This window comes from Ictalurus furcatus, chromosome 7, assembly GCF_023375685.1.
Source record: "Ictalurus furcatus strain D&B chromosome 7, Billie_1.0, whole genome shotgun sequence".
NCBI lineage: Eukaryota > Metazoa > Chordata > Actinopteri > Siluriformes > Ictaluridae > Ictalurus > Ictalurus furcatus.
Window position 1 is genome coordinate 8,490,566 of NC_071261.1, and position 18,439 is coordinate 8,509,004.

The 18,439-nt window shown below is 39.8% G+C and overlaps 2 protein-coding genes across 2 annotated transcripts; both read right to left on the reverse strand.

Annotated features, from left to right (window-relative positions):
- Nucleotides 1-3,483: 3,483 nt before the first annotated feature.
- atpsckmt (fATP synthase c subunit lysine N-methyltransferase) lies at nucleotides 3,484-7,092 on the reverse strand. Its single transcript, XM_053628184.1, has 4 exons — nucleotides 6,498-7,092; nucleotides 5,313-5,450; nucleotides 4,693-4,743; nucleotides 3,484-3,763 (listed from the first exon to the last, which is right to left on the reverse strand). The coding sequence occupies exons 1-4, from the start codon at nucleotides 6,870-6,872 to the stop codon at nucleotides 3,575-3,577; spliced, it is 753 nt and encodes a 250-aa protein (XP_053484159.1). The 5' UTR covers nucleotides 6,873-7,092; the 3' UTR covers nucleotides 3,484-3,574.
- Nucleotides 7,093-8,450: 1,358 nt separating this feature from the next.
- On the reverse strand, nucleotides 8,451-16,448 carry LOC128609610 (neuropilin and tolloid-like protein 1; the record flags this gene model as incomplete). The annotated part of the gene is made up of 7 exons (XM_053628185.1): nucleotides 8,451-9,645; nucleotides 11,568-11,681; nucleotides 11,802-12,030; nucleotides 12,649-12,776; nucleotides 12,850-12,891; nucleotides 15,941-16,189; nucleotides 16,301-16,448. Coding segments are annotated over 7 exons (1,416 nt in total), but the record flags the coding sequence as incomplete, so codon positions are not given.
- Nucleotides 16,449-18,439: the final 1,991 nt, after the last annotated feature.

The window sequence follows — 18,439 nt, forward strand, 5'->3', positions numbered from 1 at the left end:
ATACTGTGGCGCGAGACCGTTTAGTGCTTTATAGGTTAATAATAGTATTTTATAATCAATGCGAGATTTCACTGGGAGCCAATTCTCCTAGGATTTCCTGATACTTCAATGAATCCATCTTGCCTTCCACACGCTGCAGGTTTCCAGTGCCAGAGGATGCAAAGCAGCCCCAGAACATCACCGAGCCACCACCATGCTTGACTGTGGACAGCGTTCTTTCTTCATTCTTTTCGTGCCGAAAAGTTCCAGTTTTGTTTCATCGCTCCACAGAACAGAATCCCAAAACTTCTGTGGCTCGATTTTTGTTTACTTTGAGTATGACTTTTGCCAGATTAAAGTAATCAATAATCGCTGTTTACATGGTAGTTTCTTAATCAGAGTATTGTCTTAATCGGGTTAATATTGGATTGTTGTTGTAAATGTACTGACTGAGACTACAGAAACTGTCACTGATTACATTCATTTATGCATGGACAACATGCTCACTAATTTGTGTATTCCTAGTGGCGTAGCTGCTGCTTCACAACTACAGGGGGATCAGGATCGGCTATCTGTGCACCATTTCTGTGCCCTTGTGGTGTCCTGCAAAGGAGGACGACCAATTGGTTTTTCCAAATTAATCTGCGCAGATAACCGATTGCTGGAACTGGCAGCATGTACAGTATGTGTGTACTCTGCTGACAACGAAATTTGCGTCACGCAGGAACAGATTTTCTACTTTAGACGCACCTGCCTTGAGATCTGCTACCACACTCTTCCCACTAGCGCTATCCTCATCCTCATGATCACTGTCCCAGTGTCATTTCATCCATCCATTCTTTTACCATACCGCTTATCCTACTGTACACAGGGTCGAGCGGGAGCCTATCCCAGTGATGGGGACACCCGGGACGGGGTGCTAACCCATCGCACATTCACACACCACAGAAAATTTAGAGATGCCAATCGGCCTATAACGCATGTCTTTGGACTGGGGGAAGAAACCAGATCACCCAGAGGTAAATTAAGATAACTACCCCGTATTCATTACATTGGCAAATTAACAAATCCTTTCTGCACATATATCACATGAGCTGTTGCACATTGACACCATTTAAATAATTAAATTAAAATTCAATAAATGTAAACAACATTAAAGCTTGTTTTCTAAAGTTCACCTTCTGGCCCCTGTCTCAGATCTTCTTCAGTCAAGGCATGAGTGGTTATTCCTGACACAATGTTTGTTTCTGACACAGAAGGGATAGGTCAAATTAACTTTACTATTATTATTATTATTATTATTATTATTATTATTATTTACTGAGTGAATAATAAGTTTCACACACCAGCAGCTCCAGAAAGAAATGTGGAAATGAGCTAAAACAGTGACAGGATCATTGAATCAGTGAGTTGAACTCGAGAATCAAATCGGTTCTATTCGTGAATGAATCATTCAGACTGGTTTTATCAAAGGGATTCTCCAATTCATTGAAATGAACCGACTCAAACAAACGATTCAGTCACGAATCGGACATCATTACAACACTTCTCCCATAAACTCAAACGAGACAATTAAAGCAAATTGATACAATTACATTAAATTTCGATCGATTCCTCACAGAAAGCTGTTGGAACGCTTTGGAAAGCTTGAATATATACGACACTGGACTAGTTTTATTGTCGCTTGGTGCTTTCGATATTCGTCACATATTCGGAGATAAATGACAATAACTCAGACGACTTGCCCAAAAAAAATCTAAACAGTATTGCCGCTAAAAGGGCAAAGCTAATAATGTTTCACAAGCTTCCTTTTCATTATTTGTCCTGAAGGACAAAGCTATTACAAAAATGTCATTAATTTTGGACATGCAGTTCCCTTTTCTACCAGTAGGGGTGAAAAGAGAGGTTGTGAAAGTTGTCCACTGTCTCCCTCTACTGAATGACACTGGTTTCATGCCGATACGTCCTTTAACAAAAAGACTGTTACACGAAGTTATAGCAAAAACGAAGAAAACTTGCACTTTCCCCATGGTCCCTTACTTACAGCTCTGCCAACAGCGAGTCTTCCCGGTTTAACTCACACTGCAGCGGATTTTGTGGTCCAGTGCTCTTTATATCGAGCTAAAATAATGAAAATGAAGCTTGTGAAACATTCTTAGCTTTGCCCTTTTAGCGGTAATGCTGTTTATATATAATTTTTATTTGGGGGGGAGGGGGGAGCAAGTGGTTTTAGAGTTAGTCATTTATCGCCAAGTATGTGACGAATATCGAAAACAAAACTAACTTAACTCCGCTGTAAACGCGAACACATCGTGGCCACGTTTTGTTAATCCGTGCCTGCAATTTCATAAATCCATCACCCTTTTATCGTGTAGTGATAAAAGACATCTACAGCAAGAACTCTCAGAGCTGGGGTATAAGAAACACTACACAACAGTTAGTTCCTTTCCACTAATTTGATTGGCCGAGTGGAGTTCCACCAGTGCTTACATTTAGTATAACCGCGCCGAGCCGTTTCACTGTTTGTATCACTCTGCTCGTCTGTGATCACCACATAACATTCCACTTCTAGCAACAGTCCCACTGAAACAGTTACCACAGTAACGTTCGCGACATTATCCTGATATATTTTTCATGAATACTCCGAACTTAAAATATGAAAGCTTGTCAGATGAAGATGAAAAGGAAGAAGGGAAGCCATTTTCACCAAATGCACCTTTAATAGAAATATGCAAATCAGCGTGAGCCAGCTACTCAATATTAATTTCTTATTTATAAAACTGTTGTATTAAAGCAATATGGCACTCATAATCAGGCGGTTATACTGAACATCAGCACGGCTGTGATTACCTACGGCTTCGGGACTATGGCCGAATTACAACCGTGCCGATATTCGGTATAACTGCACGCTTGAGAGCGTGATATGGCTTAACTAAGAAATATCACCCTAGCAGGAGTGCTATACTGGTATTCAGAAGAACAATATGTTTTGCACCTCTGGGCTTTTTCCACAGACGAATATCACATCTATTGATATTTCTGTTGGATAAATGGTTTAAAAAGTTAATTTTCCTTGTGGGTTTGTTCAAGTATATCACAAAAGTAAATGTCCAAGTCAAAAAGCCAATAATTTCCACGGTGTGTACTTATTTTTTCACACAACTGTAGAGAAACCACAAAGCCCTCCATCCTGAAGACTTTCCCATGTCGGAAAACTTGCTCGCACGTTTACCTTTGGCCGTTACAAAGTACTGACACTGGGAACTCTTTCCCAAATTGCTAAACTTCTCCTCGCAGAAAACTTATTCTGTTGATGTGTAGTGTCTACTTCAATAGTAATAACTTACACAGGTTCCTGGTTTCCTGAAACGATAACAATACCACATGAGCGCATTAATATGATCCTTGTGGCTAGCACTGCTGTTATAGAAAAGTAACCCACATCTGACCAATCAGGATGGAACATTCAGCAGCGCTGTGCTATTAATGACAACAGTGCAGAGATAAGAAAGACGTATTTTTATTTCCGTAGGACGTTTGAAACAGTCTATTTCCTTTAATACGTGTTTGACTTCATCATAAAAGATTCTCGTCTTCACTGTGGTTCAGCAGCTTTTGCTGTCGTCGTGTGAGATTTGAAAGTCTTGGCATCGTACACCCACACGGTGTCAATTCCCTCTCCGGTCACGTGATCAGGAGTCCATGTGGGGAAGGGGAAACGGCAGGCCACCACTCGAGCTGAGGACTGAAGCTCCGTCTGAAGCTTGGCTTCCAGCTGCTCCATCTGTGGGTCCACAATCACAATTACAGTCAGACTGGGATTATAATTACAATCAATCAGACTCTTCACTCTTAGTCTCAGCAAGGCTACAATTCCTCAGTGCCCCAGTTTCACAGTGGAAAGGAGCGATTCTGATCGGCTCCACGCACGCATATCTAATCACTTCATTTTGCTAAAAGAGCATAACTGACTAGTATTTGTGATGCAAATTGGTCTGCTGTGTTGCCATCTGTACGAACAAACAGAAACGCACACAGGCCTGAGATAACCAGTTCTTATCTGACTCCGTAGAAAATATTCAGTTACGTTCTCATTGGATTTGAGCTTAATCACTGCTGGGATTATGAATATAATGAATAATAATAATAATAATGAATCTTTATTTGTCACATATACATTACAGCACAGTGAAATTTGTTTTTCTTTGCAAATCCCAGCATGTTAGGAGGTTGGGGTCAGAGCGCAGGGTCAGCCATGATACGGCGCCCCTGGAGCAGAGAGTTGCAGCTTGGCAGTGCTTGGACTTGAACCCCTGACCTTCTGATCAGTAACCCAGAGCCTTAACCATCAAGCCACCACTACCCCCTAAAAGATGTATTGTTGTTTTGTTTTTTTTAAATAATGTCGCTTATTTTTAAGCGTTGACAAAGCTGAGCAATATGGGGTGGCTGTGGCTCAGGTTGAGCGGGTTGTCCACTAATTGTAGGGCTGGCGGTTCGATACGTGACTCCACATGACGAACACCGAACCCCAAGTTGCTCCCGATGGCAAGTTAGCGCCTAGCATGGAAGCTCTGCTACCATTGGTGTGTGTGAATGGGTGAATGAGACACAGTGTAAAGCGCTTTGTTGTACCGCTAAGGTTTAAAAAAGCGCTATATAAGTGCTTTACCATTTACCGATATCAGTACCGAAGCATCCGTTTATTCTTACCATTTGTGGAACGCCGAATATGACGACATTGGAGTACTGTGCAAAACTGACCTATGAAAAACAGACGCAATACATGCATGTAAACGCTGAATTCGGTGTCTGAAATAAACATTATTAAGGACACACTTTATCCTGATTATAACAGTTTATCTGCAGTATTTGACCAAATAAAATGTTTACACTTTCGCCCTAATGATGAACAATCACAAGCCAAAACAGTCTTCGAATCAAGACCTGCACAAAAAAGACAGCAAGCATCAGTAAAGTGTGTTTTTCATATCTCAAATCATTAATTAAATAACGTCTGAACGCAAACGAGCTTTTGTGATTAGATGTTCCTTATTCATCCGCTAACAGGAGTCTGAACTCAGAGCTCATGCGCTTAAATTCTTAAATGTATTGTTTGTACGTCACTGTAAGGAAAGTCTATTTTGCCAAGCAACTGGACAACATAAAGGGCACATATATCCAAAACAAAAACAATCTCTCTCCTGTGTTTTCGAAGAATGTTCGAATGTTAAATCTGTGTCCGTTGCAGCTTGGTCGTTTTAATATATAGAAAGAAAAACCACAATGAGACAGAAGCCTGCCCTGGTCTCATCCTTCATCCCTTGCTTTACCTTCCAGAGGTCAGAGATATAAAAAGAGGTGTGGCGATGAACCCCTTGTTTCCACGCTCTGTAACGGGAGTACCACACCAACCACGGATTCAGCTCGAAGCCGACGGACCGGAAACCCTCCCTCGCTGCGGCTATGACCTGAGGCAGACAGAAAGGAAGCAAGTAAGAGGATGAATAATGATTTTACAGCTTCTACAAACTGCCAGTAACCTGACACATTAGGCGGTAGTTTCAGTAGTTAAACGTGTTCTTAGAGGTTACAGAAAACGGTTGTCGTGGATTATGCGCTGCTGTTACGGTCCTCATTACTGTATTTGCTATCTATCATCCTGTACTTCCTGTATCCACCAGATGTGCATCTGTGAACCTGTGCAGAATAAACAGGACAGAAAACTAACGGATGGACGGTGATGGGTCTGAGGCTAAATTGTGCTGAAGTGTAGTTAATTAGGGCCACTGCTCTGGGGAAAAGTCTGTTCATACGGCAAAAATATTCTCTGTACGTCTGATAAGTTTCAGGTATGATCTCTGCGTCTCAGTTATGAAGGTCTCTAGTTTGTCACGATGTCCCGGAAACCAAATCGTTCTGCGTTCTTGGTACGTGTTGTTTTAAGCATTCCTAATCCCCCGGCCTTTCGTCCTCGCTCACTCTCTCTCGGTTCTTCTTCTTCTCTTATTATCTGGTAGACTAGACGTCTTGTAGACCTTATGTCACTCGAACATACGTAACAGATGTTTTGATTTCATCTCTGACTTGTTCCAATTGACATTCATCATTCTTTATCAATATTTCGGGGTGTGTGTGTGTGTGTGTGTGTGTGTGTGTGTGTGTGTGTGATATATATACACACACACTATGCTTTCTATATCGTTAAACTAAGACGCTTTCACTGAACCATGGTGTCGGACGAGAGGAAATCAGCCAGTGCAGGGTCCAAATTCTAGTTCTGTGACCCGGTACCGGACAGAGAACTTAACGACGTCCCTATACAGGCGCTCTTCATCACTTCGTAGTGATATTACAGTGTGATTTCGCAGGGATTTGAGTCAACCTTGAAAAGAGAAAAGTTAAAAACGGTTAATCATACATTTAAAAACAACAACAACAACAAGAGATGACTCCAGAAGTTCTTCAGCCCCAAAGCTTTGTCACTTAAATGTAAATGAAATGGGGAAATCACTCACGATCCGTCCATCGCCACTTCCAATGTCCACAAGAGTCCCAGATCTTGACTGCAAAGCTCTGAGGACGTTTTTGACCTGTGTGTTTGTAGCAGGGACGAACGGGAGACAGGTTTTCCTCAGCGCCGGAGCAATGAAAGGTCCGGCTACAGCGTATAAAGCGACTAATGAGCCTCCGAGTGCACAAGTAGCAACCAGTCCGACACGGTTTTTAACTCTGCTGCGGTTAGTGTCTCCCTGAACCGGCTCTTTTTCAATCTCTACTCTCAAATCAGACATTACTGATGACCTCTGCTTGCTTGAATCAGCGGCTAACTTCCAAACGGCTTCTTTAATTAAAGTGCACTCGGCTGTACGGACTGTTCTTCCGTGCCTCATGTAGTGCAGCAGGAAGCCATTTGAATTCAGCCAAACAAATCTTATGGCACCATATCATATATACATATATATGACTTGTGTTTTAAATTAAACGTGTAAGCATTTCTAGAAAAGACATGGGGAAACGTTCAAGTGTGCGGCTGAATGTCTTCCGATCTGCTACAGCAACGCTTCTTATTAGTTCCGCTTTGATCGAGGATACGGTTGTTACAGATAAAGAAAAACAACAACGAAATTGAAAGGATAGAATAACGTAACATTCTTGTTGTTGTATATGTTGATGCGATGTATTTGTGCTTATGCCGATTTATAATCTAGATATAGATTTTTTTTCCCCGCCATCGTAAAGGAATGAAGAAACAGTTGCTTTTGTCGGCCACACGGTGGCACCAAAATCCCCCCAGATTATTTTTTTAGTCTACAACGCTAACGTGCCTGGAAATTGTCAACTCGGATATAAAGACAATATTTATTATTTATTTATGATATACCACCATTGTAACCAACCATTTACAATGGTTGCAGTTTACAATTGCAAATTTTTACAATTTACAATGGTGTCATTTACAATTGTAAATGAACACTGATAGCGATGATTAGTTATTTAAGTAATAGTTCTGGTAAGACAGTGAAAATGTAACATGTTTGTCCAAAATATAGAAAGAAAGCAACACTACTGTTAATATTTAGTATGAGCTTTGGTTCATATGAAGGTTTGGGTGCCATAAGTAGTCTCCTCCCAAATCGAAATGAAATATATAGCACTGATTCACACTGTCTGGGTTTGCATGATGTACTTTGATAGGCTACATATTGTATACTGTTTGTAGTATATATTCTGATATGATAAGATGAACATAAACCCTTTCAAAGCAATGCGATTCACTGTTTTTGTTGTGTAGAAAAATGACTTTTTTCTTCATGTGCAGTGTGCACAGACCAAACTTCATAACACTGTGAATTTGTACTGAATCCAGACATCACCACTACACTCATGATGACCGGCACTGGTCCTGAGAAAATGAGGGGTTTTGATGGCATAATTTCCTTTTTAAGCAGGAGCACTTTTGCATAAACCTGACATTATGTTTAGTCACCTAGAATGAAGGTAGGGAGAGCACTTGAAATTATATATGATAGTTAAGTAGTATGATGGTGAGGTTATGACTCATTTAATTCAATTTAAATGCACAAAGGCCTATATATTTGCTACATTAAAAGATGAAGAACAAAAATAATATATAAATAATATATATATATATATATATATATATATATATAAAATTGATTCAAATTTAGATTCAAACGCACACATATTTACCACTTCAAGTCAACCAGGACATGTTTAGTCTGTATTCAAAATACGAAACATATCAATCGAGTCAAATTAATTATTTATTAATACAGTTTTCAGCTATGGAAAGTTATTTTGTTTATTTGATTATTTGACTATTTAATGCAAAATTATTCCAACATGCATGATAATGGGAGGCCATACATTTTTATACTGGTTAGATACAATAGTATCGTACCTCCAGAGCAAAACAAAAATAATTAATGTGGAAGCAAACATTTGGCCTGGGTGTGGTGTGAGGTTAGTGGGAAATTATTCTGAATAAGACAATACTGTGACTAAGGTGTTTACATGTCTATAATACACCACGACAACGTGACTAAAATAGGAACACGCCACACATCTTAATTCGATTTACTACGAGTATGACTTTAGTCGGATTAAGGTCATCAATAATCGCTGTTTACGTGCTAGATTCTTAATCAGAGTATCGTCTAAATATTGGAATATTGTTGTCCGTGTAAACATACCGAATGTGTGTGTGCGTGCTTTGACCAAAAACAGTTCCTTTAAAAAGGTACACACAGCAGCAAATTAACAAAACTAATAAATAAATAAAAATGAGAGTATTTACAGACACACTGATGATCAAATGCAGAACATAAAAAACAAGAAGCACTGAAAGTAGTATCAACCAGTATCACTGTTTCAAGTCACAACCACAAGTGAAGAACGAAAATGATGGGACAGACAAACAAACTATAGTGCAGATTAAATTCACATCAGAACCCCTTTAAACCCAGACAAACCCAGTTTGGTACATTACGGTATTTCTTAATGTTTATACAGACGACTTAACAAAATTTCAATATTAGTTTTCCGAAAGCTCCTAGAATATTTTCTTGGAACAAGATCTCCATTCTGCCATGGTGTCAGTCTTCTATACACAATCTGTGACGATCTCAGTGAGAAATCATTGCACGTGAACTGAATGCTCATGTCCATTGACACTCCTCCATGACTGCTCCTCCATGTTCTCGTCCTCCGGCTCATCGTCTAGCTCACATACCTCAGTGTCCTCGAGCGAGTGGCTGTGCTTCATCACCACAATGCTCCTGCAAGGGTTGCTGGCCGTCTCAGCGAGGACACTCAGGCTCAGGTCAGTGCGGCTGCCGTTGGATGCCAGAGAGCCGCAGTGGTGCCCGTGAACGCACTTGGAGGACGATCGACGCAGCCCAGGGAATTCCTCAGCAGACACCATGCTCCTCAGAGTGCACAGCTCATAATGTGGTGGCTCGAGGGGCTCAGGCAACAGTGCGGGGTCGAATTCATCTGGTCCGACAAGGTATTTCCTGCGCGGTTGCTTGACCTGGAGGACGATTGATGCTGTGAGCAGAACAAATACCACACCGCAGGTCACCCCTATTATGGTCATGTTGGTTTGGTCCAGGTTATCCAAGATGGTGGCTTTCCTTTTCTCTGGGCAGGAAAAAAAACAATAAATTATTGACAAATATTTTGCACTAAAGGAGAACACAAACTGGTCCACAAATAATCAACCCCACTAGTTGATTCCATGTAGCATATTCATTATAGTTGGGATGCAATTCTGTTGTTGAATGGAATATCGCCAAGAGGCCCGGATACTGAAAACGGTTGGTGGTCTGTAAGGGCAAAAAAAATGGGTTCAACATTAATAACCTGAAAGCTGTTTCAAATGGAAGTTCTTTTATGGATAAGCTGTGTTCACATTTCACATTTGTAAAGTGTGGTTAGCAAAGGCAGGACATAAGTGTGAACTCAATGTGTTTTATTTGGGTGAATCCAAGCATCCCTTCAAAGTCCGTAGTGGGAGTAAAACACCACCAGACAGCATTAAATGAAGATAATCCATCATCCCAATCATAAAACTAGAAAACAGTGCACTAGAGAAACAAGGCTTGGACTTACAAACATGAATGCACAATAAAACTTTTCAAAGGTATTCTGAAATGACGGTATAAAGAGACATACTAATCAAGAGTGAGACACAGAAGAGGTGAACACAATCAGGTAACACAGCAATGACAGGACAAGGTTGAAGACAGGACTAGAACAAACATGTAAACATGAACCCAAAACAAAATGACATGGAAGAATCGGTTGTAGCACTCAGATCTTGCTGATAGTGGTCATTCCTGACACCGGGATCATTTGGGCGAGGCTCATCTCATCATCGCAGATTTGTTTTAACACAGATTACTTCCGAGCTACAGACCGATCGTAATTTTTCATGTCAGTTTCTGCTTTAAGTGCAATTTTTTGACAAGAAAATAGGCTAATAATGATAATGTTAGTTATGATGTTTCTTTAAACGAAGTAGCAACTCATAATATAATAATGACATTTTAATAATAATTTACATAATAATTTATTTTAAATAATAATTCAAATGTAATGCACTGTAAAGGAATATCAGTGCATTTATGATTTTTTAAAAAGGACATTATGAGCTCAACATTTTCTTACGCTTTTGAGAAAATTCTTACATGATGGACATTATATTACATTAATGATGTAATACTTATTGCATTATGCTCCGTTATTACATTATGAGTTGCTACAAATGATCGACGCTGATTTGGATGAAGCCTTTCCGTCAAAGCTGCTTGCTTATAAACAAAAATAATTCAGAGCTTTTAAATTATAGCCACTTGTGATTGAGTGTTCAATATGTCAAGAAAGAGTTCCAGAGTTTTCTTTGCACCTGAATAGTAAATAAAGTTTCCAATTTATCCAATTAATCCATATTATTCATCTCCGAGCCCTGAGAGTGATCGTTTTTTTCTTGGAATGAGATGAAGAAACACAAGCATAGTTAATGAGTGTGGGCGGCTTTGTCCAATCACAAAGTATCTAAGCCCCTCTGACGCCAGTCACCAAGAAACAGCGACCCTTGGATTGAATGTCAGTTAACTTTAGCCCACGTTAAGATAGATAGCTTTCGAGCGGTTTACGCTGAATTTTTTGGTCCACATCGGTGTATAAACAGAAACTGCTTCCTGATTTTCTGTTGAAACCCATATTTCAGTCCTTTCCGTGAACTTACACTCGATAGAAAGTAATGTAATTGTTTCTTATATACTTCAACCAATACTGGTGGAACGTTGCTCCATCCCTTTAGCAGTGTGTTAAGGTTTATCCTTTTAGGTTGATCGTTGCATAAAGCCATAAATGAATGAATGGATTGTCATTTTAAATCACGTAGAACATTAGGAATTTAACTGTTTGTTTGTGTTTGGGGGGGAGGGGAGGGGGACCCTCATCAACAATGAGGAACACATTCACCACAGTCAAAAGGATTGCACCATATTACTATATTATCTATTATTACTACTTTATAATCTAAGCAGGTCGCATACCTTTGCAGCCATTCTCATCCCAGGGATAGACACAGTTCTGGATACCATTGCACACTAGAGTCTGGTTAATGCACATGTTGCTGTGGCAGAAGAAAGTGTCTTTCTCACATGGAGCTGTGGAACATACAGGAGAGGATTACTGTCAATCCAGAAAGGCCATATTTACGTCCTTATACCGCAGAGTGAAAAGTTTAGTTGTTAAGCTTAGGGAACATTGGAAAAGGACAGGCTCACGTTCTCTGAAGGTGGTGAAGAGGATACGGAAGCGACTTTTGCGGCTGCCCTCGTCAGCCCACATGCGGATGACGCCTACTGACGTGAGCAGCATGACATCGTTGGCCACCGTGCTGCAAAACTTATTCTTCAGGTGCTCGACGGAGCTGCTGCCGTCGTACACCGCCACAAAGTTGCGCTTGCACTCGTTCGAGTTCTGCATCTCGTACTCCAGGAAGCGCAGGTAGATCTGCAAGACATGAATTCCAAATACAGTTCCCAAAGTTACTAATGCTTTGAACTAGTCATATGTGTATAGTTATTTCAGCATGAATTTGCCATCAGCTCTGTGTTTTCCATGACTACTGTACAAGGGTTTGTTTACATGATCTGTTGGTGGACTTTCATCCAGTCCACATTTCCTACACAAGTTTGCGGGGAGCCTGGAGCCTATCAAAGGGAACGCTGGGCACAAGGCACGGGAGACCCTGGACGGGATGCTGACGCATTGCAGGACACAATCACACACCACGGACAGTTTGGAAATGCCAATCAATCTACAATGTCTCATAATGAACCGGGGTACACAGAGGAAATCCCCAAAGCACAGGGAGAACATGCAAGCTATTCACACACAGTGCAGAGGCAGGATTCAAACCAACCTCCAACCCAAATGTGCTAACCACCATGCCCCGCCACACTGTTGCAGTACTTATTCTTCTGATATACTCAGTGTAAAACTGAATCAGACAAACCAAACGTACCAACCTGACTCTGACTCGGAATACGCCCTACACGTGACTTCTTGTGTACTCAGCAAACAGATCTAAGATTCCAAGTCGGTGAGTGTTATTTGAGGAAAGATTACCTTTGAGCCAGGTGGTGCTTGAATGAACCACTTGCAGTCCACAGCCTCCGTATGCAAAGCCTCGCTCTCCTTTTCCACCATAGCAGACTCGATGATGCCCTCGGGCCCACTCATCTCAAACTCACACGCTGTAACACACTGAAAATCACGAATCCATTCACTGCTGCATATGTAGTGCTGACTGAATAATCCTGAACTTACATGACAGTGTCAGAGGAGTTCCAACATCTTTAAACTCAGGGTCTGGAAAGACAGTAAGACAAAAAACCAAATGTAATTATGAAGAGATATTTCCTCTGAAATCATGCCAATTTTTATTCATTAGCTTGTTAGTAGCCTTCTGATCCTGTTTCGAACCTGAGCGGAAATATGCTGATTCACTATGTAATGTCTTGAACCCATGAGCTGAATCAGCTGTACCTGGTTTTAGTGCTGTCCTCAGAGAAACACACTGTTATTCAGTTTGCGAGTGCAGCTTGTGATTCATTGAATGCAATAATGTTTTCACCTTACCTTGAAAAATCTCTTTTTAGCGCAAGACCCAGTACAATCACCTACGTTCTCTTTCATGATAACTGTTACATGTAAGATTAAAGAAGGAGAAATCAGGTCCTGCTGCCTCACAGTCATGCTTACTAATCCTCCTACCGTACAGATTATGTTTCCCGATGCTATACGAAGTGGAATAACTAAATCAGAGTCTTCAATCTGTGTCCTTCCTCGGTGTGTAGTATTATATATTATTAATTCCCAAACAGAAAGAGTGTAACTCGGTTACAGTGACTGTGCATGCACGACTGGAGTGAAGTATGTAATTTTTTTTTCCTTCAAAGCATTCTAAATGAGTAAATATATTAATGAATAAAAATGAATTGAAATCGCTAATAACAGGATGCCAGATACAAATAATGATGTTTCTCTAGTTTTTGCTAAACGCGAGGACATTAATGAATTATCCTAAGGCTGATATCAGGATTTAGAAATAGCAAGAGAGGGTTAATGCTCAGGGCTTATTAGGTACTGTTGTAAACTCTCATCTGAATTTGACCCAAGCAGCACATAATGAGACAAATAAGTAGAGATTAAACCAACAAGACACATTATTCTACGCTCTGTTTTGCAGAGCAAACAGCCCTGCTTCAGTATACACTGAGTAGATGGGTGGTTTGGTTTCGTGTTAGATTGCTAACTGAAGAAATATTTTTCTAATTCAACAGATCTAACAGTAATTCTATATTCCTTGTACCAAATATAGACAGCTGTATTAAGCCGGTGGAAAACTATGTGTTATACACTGATGCGAGACACATTTTTCTGTGTTCATTCATTTGTTGAAAACTGATGAAGTCGACAGCTGGTGTATAGGATATAAAGTACATAGTGACTATTACACCCCTTGTAAAAATCTAAAGTGGATAAAAGCAAATAGCTGTAGGCAGAGAGACGGGGGCAGAATGTAGTCTCCTAAGGACAAGCTTTCATTAACAGGGATAAGCAACAAAACACTTCCCTCCACCCCCTCATGTACAAATAATAGATCTGGATACTGGATTAACCCATCCAAAGCAACACACAGCACCCAGAAGAATCTTGATATATATTCTGGTTGCATCTAAATAAATGTGATAAAAAATGTGTCTGCCATTATAAGGTTACTTATACTAGGCATATGGTTACTACGGTAAAATTATTAGAGGTATGTTTAGAGTTATTTTTCACATATCGGAATGCACATACTACCTTTTCCTTCAGGCCAAAGGGGATAAAAGCAAACTACCTCTGAGAGTTTTCCAATTCTGGGGACATTTATAAATCAATATTTCAAAGTCTTTTCAGCAAATAAAACTGTGGATGGTTCCAGACTTCTTACTTCTCACCCCTATAGTATTAGCTGAATTAGTTTTGTATTGCTTTCCATGTTGTTACTGGGTTGTAAGCGTTAGGATTTGAAAATGTAAATGTACATAAGAGATTAAGTATTTGTCTATACCAGTTTAGAAACTATATGCTTATTTAGATTGCTTGAAGTCTATAATCTGCCTAAATCCAAACAGTGCCCTCCACATAATATTATGTGGAGGGCACTTTCAATATTATCAATACATAATATTGACACCTTTGGTAAATATGAGCAAAGAAGCCTGTGAAAATTTTGTCTTTATCGGTTAACCATTTGATCTTTTGTTTAAAAAAAAAAAAAAAAATGTGTTCAATGGTGGCTCATCCATAGGGGCAGGTGTATAGATTTTTGCTTTTCACCAGTACATAAATCTTCAAAAAAAAGTCACAACTCCAAACATTTTAAATTACTGGGAAATACTAATTATCTGTTTTGTTTGGATAATGATTTAATGATTTTCAAAATATGCTGCTCTTTGACAGATATAAGCCAGTGTTACATTGATTTGCTCTCCTCTCTGGATGGTGTGCAATCATGGGGCAGTACACTTGCTGTCCCACTTAGCTCCATAAAGCTATAATTGCACCTAGTGGTCAAAAATATGAACTGCAGCAAGTGCTAATAGAAGCCCATTGGGGAAAGAATCATGCTGCCCCATGCTTGCTCTATGAACATTTTCAATGGAAGAGGAGCAGGGGACAGGACAGTTAAAGGCAGGGTTGTTTACGCAAAATTGAGTTTCAAGCCAATTTTAGATTCTCTGTGATCTTGATTTATAGCCAATAATGGGAAATTATATCTGATAATTTCCCACAAACAAAGCTAAAGTAGAAGTGCAGGCAGTGTGTATTTGATGTACAGATCCATTTCTGTTGCCACATATATTGCAAAGATTAGGAGAGGGAAAGAAGGATTACGGAGTGGATCAAAAATGCATGTGCACCATGGTGATGTATTCCTTTTCTAATCCCTGAATTGTTTGGGCTAGTTTCAGTTCATTTGTGTGGATTTTGCGATGTAGTTGGGCTGGAAATTGTGCTGAAGCCTGGCAGATCTGGTTAATGGTGTTGGGAACACACCTGATGCATAAAATGCAGTTGAGACAAAACGAGCTGCTAGACTGCTAGTATGCTGGATGACTGAATGTTATCGACTTTCAACTGCATGTTACAAGGTTACTCTAAAAATTCACTAGATAGTAGCCTATGGCACAAGTCAAGTGTGGTAACCTCTTGACTTAATTTAGTTTGAAGCTACGTCCTCGTGAATGTTGTCCTATGATGACACAAGCTGCTGCTGATTGTTCTGCCTTACTAGTCAGGTCCTTTGTTGGGACTGTGCACATAAGGTAACTTTGTATGCCTCTGGCTTACTTCAGAACTCTTCCATTACCTTGAGTGAAATTGTATCTTGCAGAAAACCCAATGGCCTCGAGTTCACTATCTGCAACAAATTTAATCCAAAGGTATCTCCCACTGGACCTCACATACATTGGGCTCTGCTGCCCGCAGTATCGACCGATAATAGGAGAAGAGCTGAATGGGCCATCTCGAACTTCAATGTGGTCAAACTTGCACTCCCAAGATGGCTCTATGGCGTACTGTTCATCAAAGTACAAGTCGATGCATTGTCTCGGAGATGCTACAAAGGACAATGAACGGTCAGTGACATTTAAGACCACACAAGAGGCAGACATAGACAGAGCCTGCTAGTCACAACTGCTAAGATCACAAGCTAATATAACACACTGACCTTCTATTATGTATATGCATTCTCTATCAGGAGGATATTTCTCAGGATAATTAGGAGAAGTGAAGGAACCTCCGTCAGGTTCTTTAACCCAGGCACCACACAGATCCTCTGGCGTCACCCCTGAGTTGTTTTTAACTGAAATACAAGTTCGTTAAGATATTATAAAAATAAATAGTAAGTGAAAATAATCAATTGAATGGATGGAGATGAATGGAGATTGATATGTATTACCTCTAGTCCTCTTTGAACCTGTTGGTGTTCCAGAAAACCCAAGTTTAAGAAGAGCTGCACAAACTAAGCAAAACGGGGATCATTTGATTTCTTAAATTTAGCCATGTTTGATGATGTTCTTCAGTACAGCAGGCAAAAGGGCATTTTTACCTGCAACAACTGTGATATATATATATATATATGTACAGTGGATATAAAAAGTCTACACACCCCTGTTAAAATGGCAGGTTTTTGTGATGTTAAAAAAAAAAGAGCCCAATATATATCATGTCAGAACATTTTCTACCTTTCATGTGAAAATTTACCTATAAATGGAGGTGAAAAATAATAAGAATCATTTTAGGGGAAAAAATGACAAATAAAAAATGTACAATACTCAGTTTGGATAAATGTGCACACGCTTTTATAATTAGGAATGTGTTCAGAATCAACCTCTCACATTAAAACTCATGTTTAATACTAATTAGTATACACCTTCCATCAATTAAAGTGCCTGATTAACCAATTTTAAAGTCTAGCTGTTCCTATAGGATTTTCCTCACATCTTTGTATTATCCAACTGGAAAAGCCATGGGCCGCAAAGAACTTACACAGCAGGTACGGAATCTCATTGTTGAAAAATATCAATCAGGAGAGGGTTCTAAAAAATTTCCAAGGTCTTGGATATATCATGGAACACTGCAAAGACAATAATCAACAAGTGGAGAAAATACGGCACAACGGTGACACTACTAAAGACAGGATTTGGCTCTAAAATTGATGAGAAAATCAGGAGAAAACTGGTCAGGGAAGCTGCCAAGAGGTCTCCAGCAACATTAAAAGAGTTGCAGCAGTTTCTGGCAAGTACTAGTTGCTCCAACACTCTCCCGAATTCTTCATATCGCTGGGTTATGGGGTAGGGTGGCAAGATGGAAGCCTTTTTTTAACCAAAAAATAAATAGAAAATACATTCAATCTCTCAAAACCATGTGGAATAATGTGTTATGGTCTGACGTGACCGAAGTTGAACTTTTTGGCCACAATATCAAAAGATATGTTTGGCAACATTATCACTAAAAGAACACCATCCCCTCGGTGAAGCATGGTGGTGGCAGCATCAGACTTTCGGGCTGTTTTTTCTTCAGCTGAAGCTGGGATTTTAGGGGTGGAGGGAATAATGAATAGCTCCAAATACCAGTCAATTTTGGCACAAAACCTTAAGGCTTCCGCTAAAACATTTGAGAGGAAGAGGAATTTCACCTTTCGGCATGACAACGACCCAAAGCTCGACAACGACTCAAGACGAACAAAGGAACGGCTTCACCAGAACAAGTTCAAGATTTTGGAATCCAGATCTAAATCCAATCAAAGATCTGTGTGGTGACCTGAAGAGGGTTGTGCACAGGAGATGCCCAGCCAATCTGACAGAGTTAGAATGTTTTAGCAAGGACGAATGGCAAAATAATGCTAAGTCAAGATGTGCCAAACTGATTGAGTCTTTGAATGCTGTAATAAAAACTAAAGGTGCTTCATCTAAGTATTAGTTTAGGGGTGTGCACATTTATGCAACCAGGTTATTGTACACCCCCCTCATTGAAAAAGTTCTGACATGATTTATCTTGGTTTCATTTTTTTTTATATCACAAAAACCTGCCATTTTAACAGAGGTGTGTAGACTTTTTATATCCATGCTTTGTCAGTACAATAAATCATAAAGCATATTCTGGCTTTAGCATAAGGTTAAAAAAGCAAGGTTTGTTAATAAATAAGACTAAGAATTTCAAATTCATTCGATTTTATTCCTCCACAGCAAAACACCAGCAGTGTTTATATAAGTCCAGCTTGTCCAGATGTCTCTTACGATTAATCACCAGAAGAGTTCATTCAACATCGTGTGTGGCTTTGTCGTGTGTCAAAAATGAAATAATC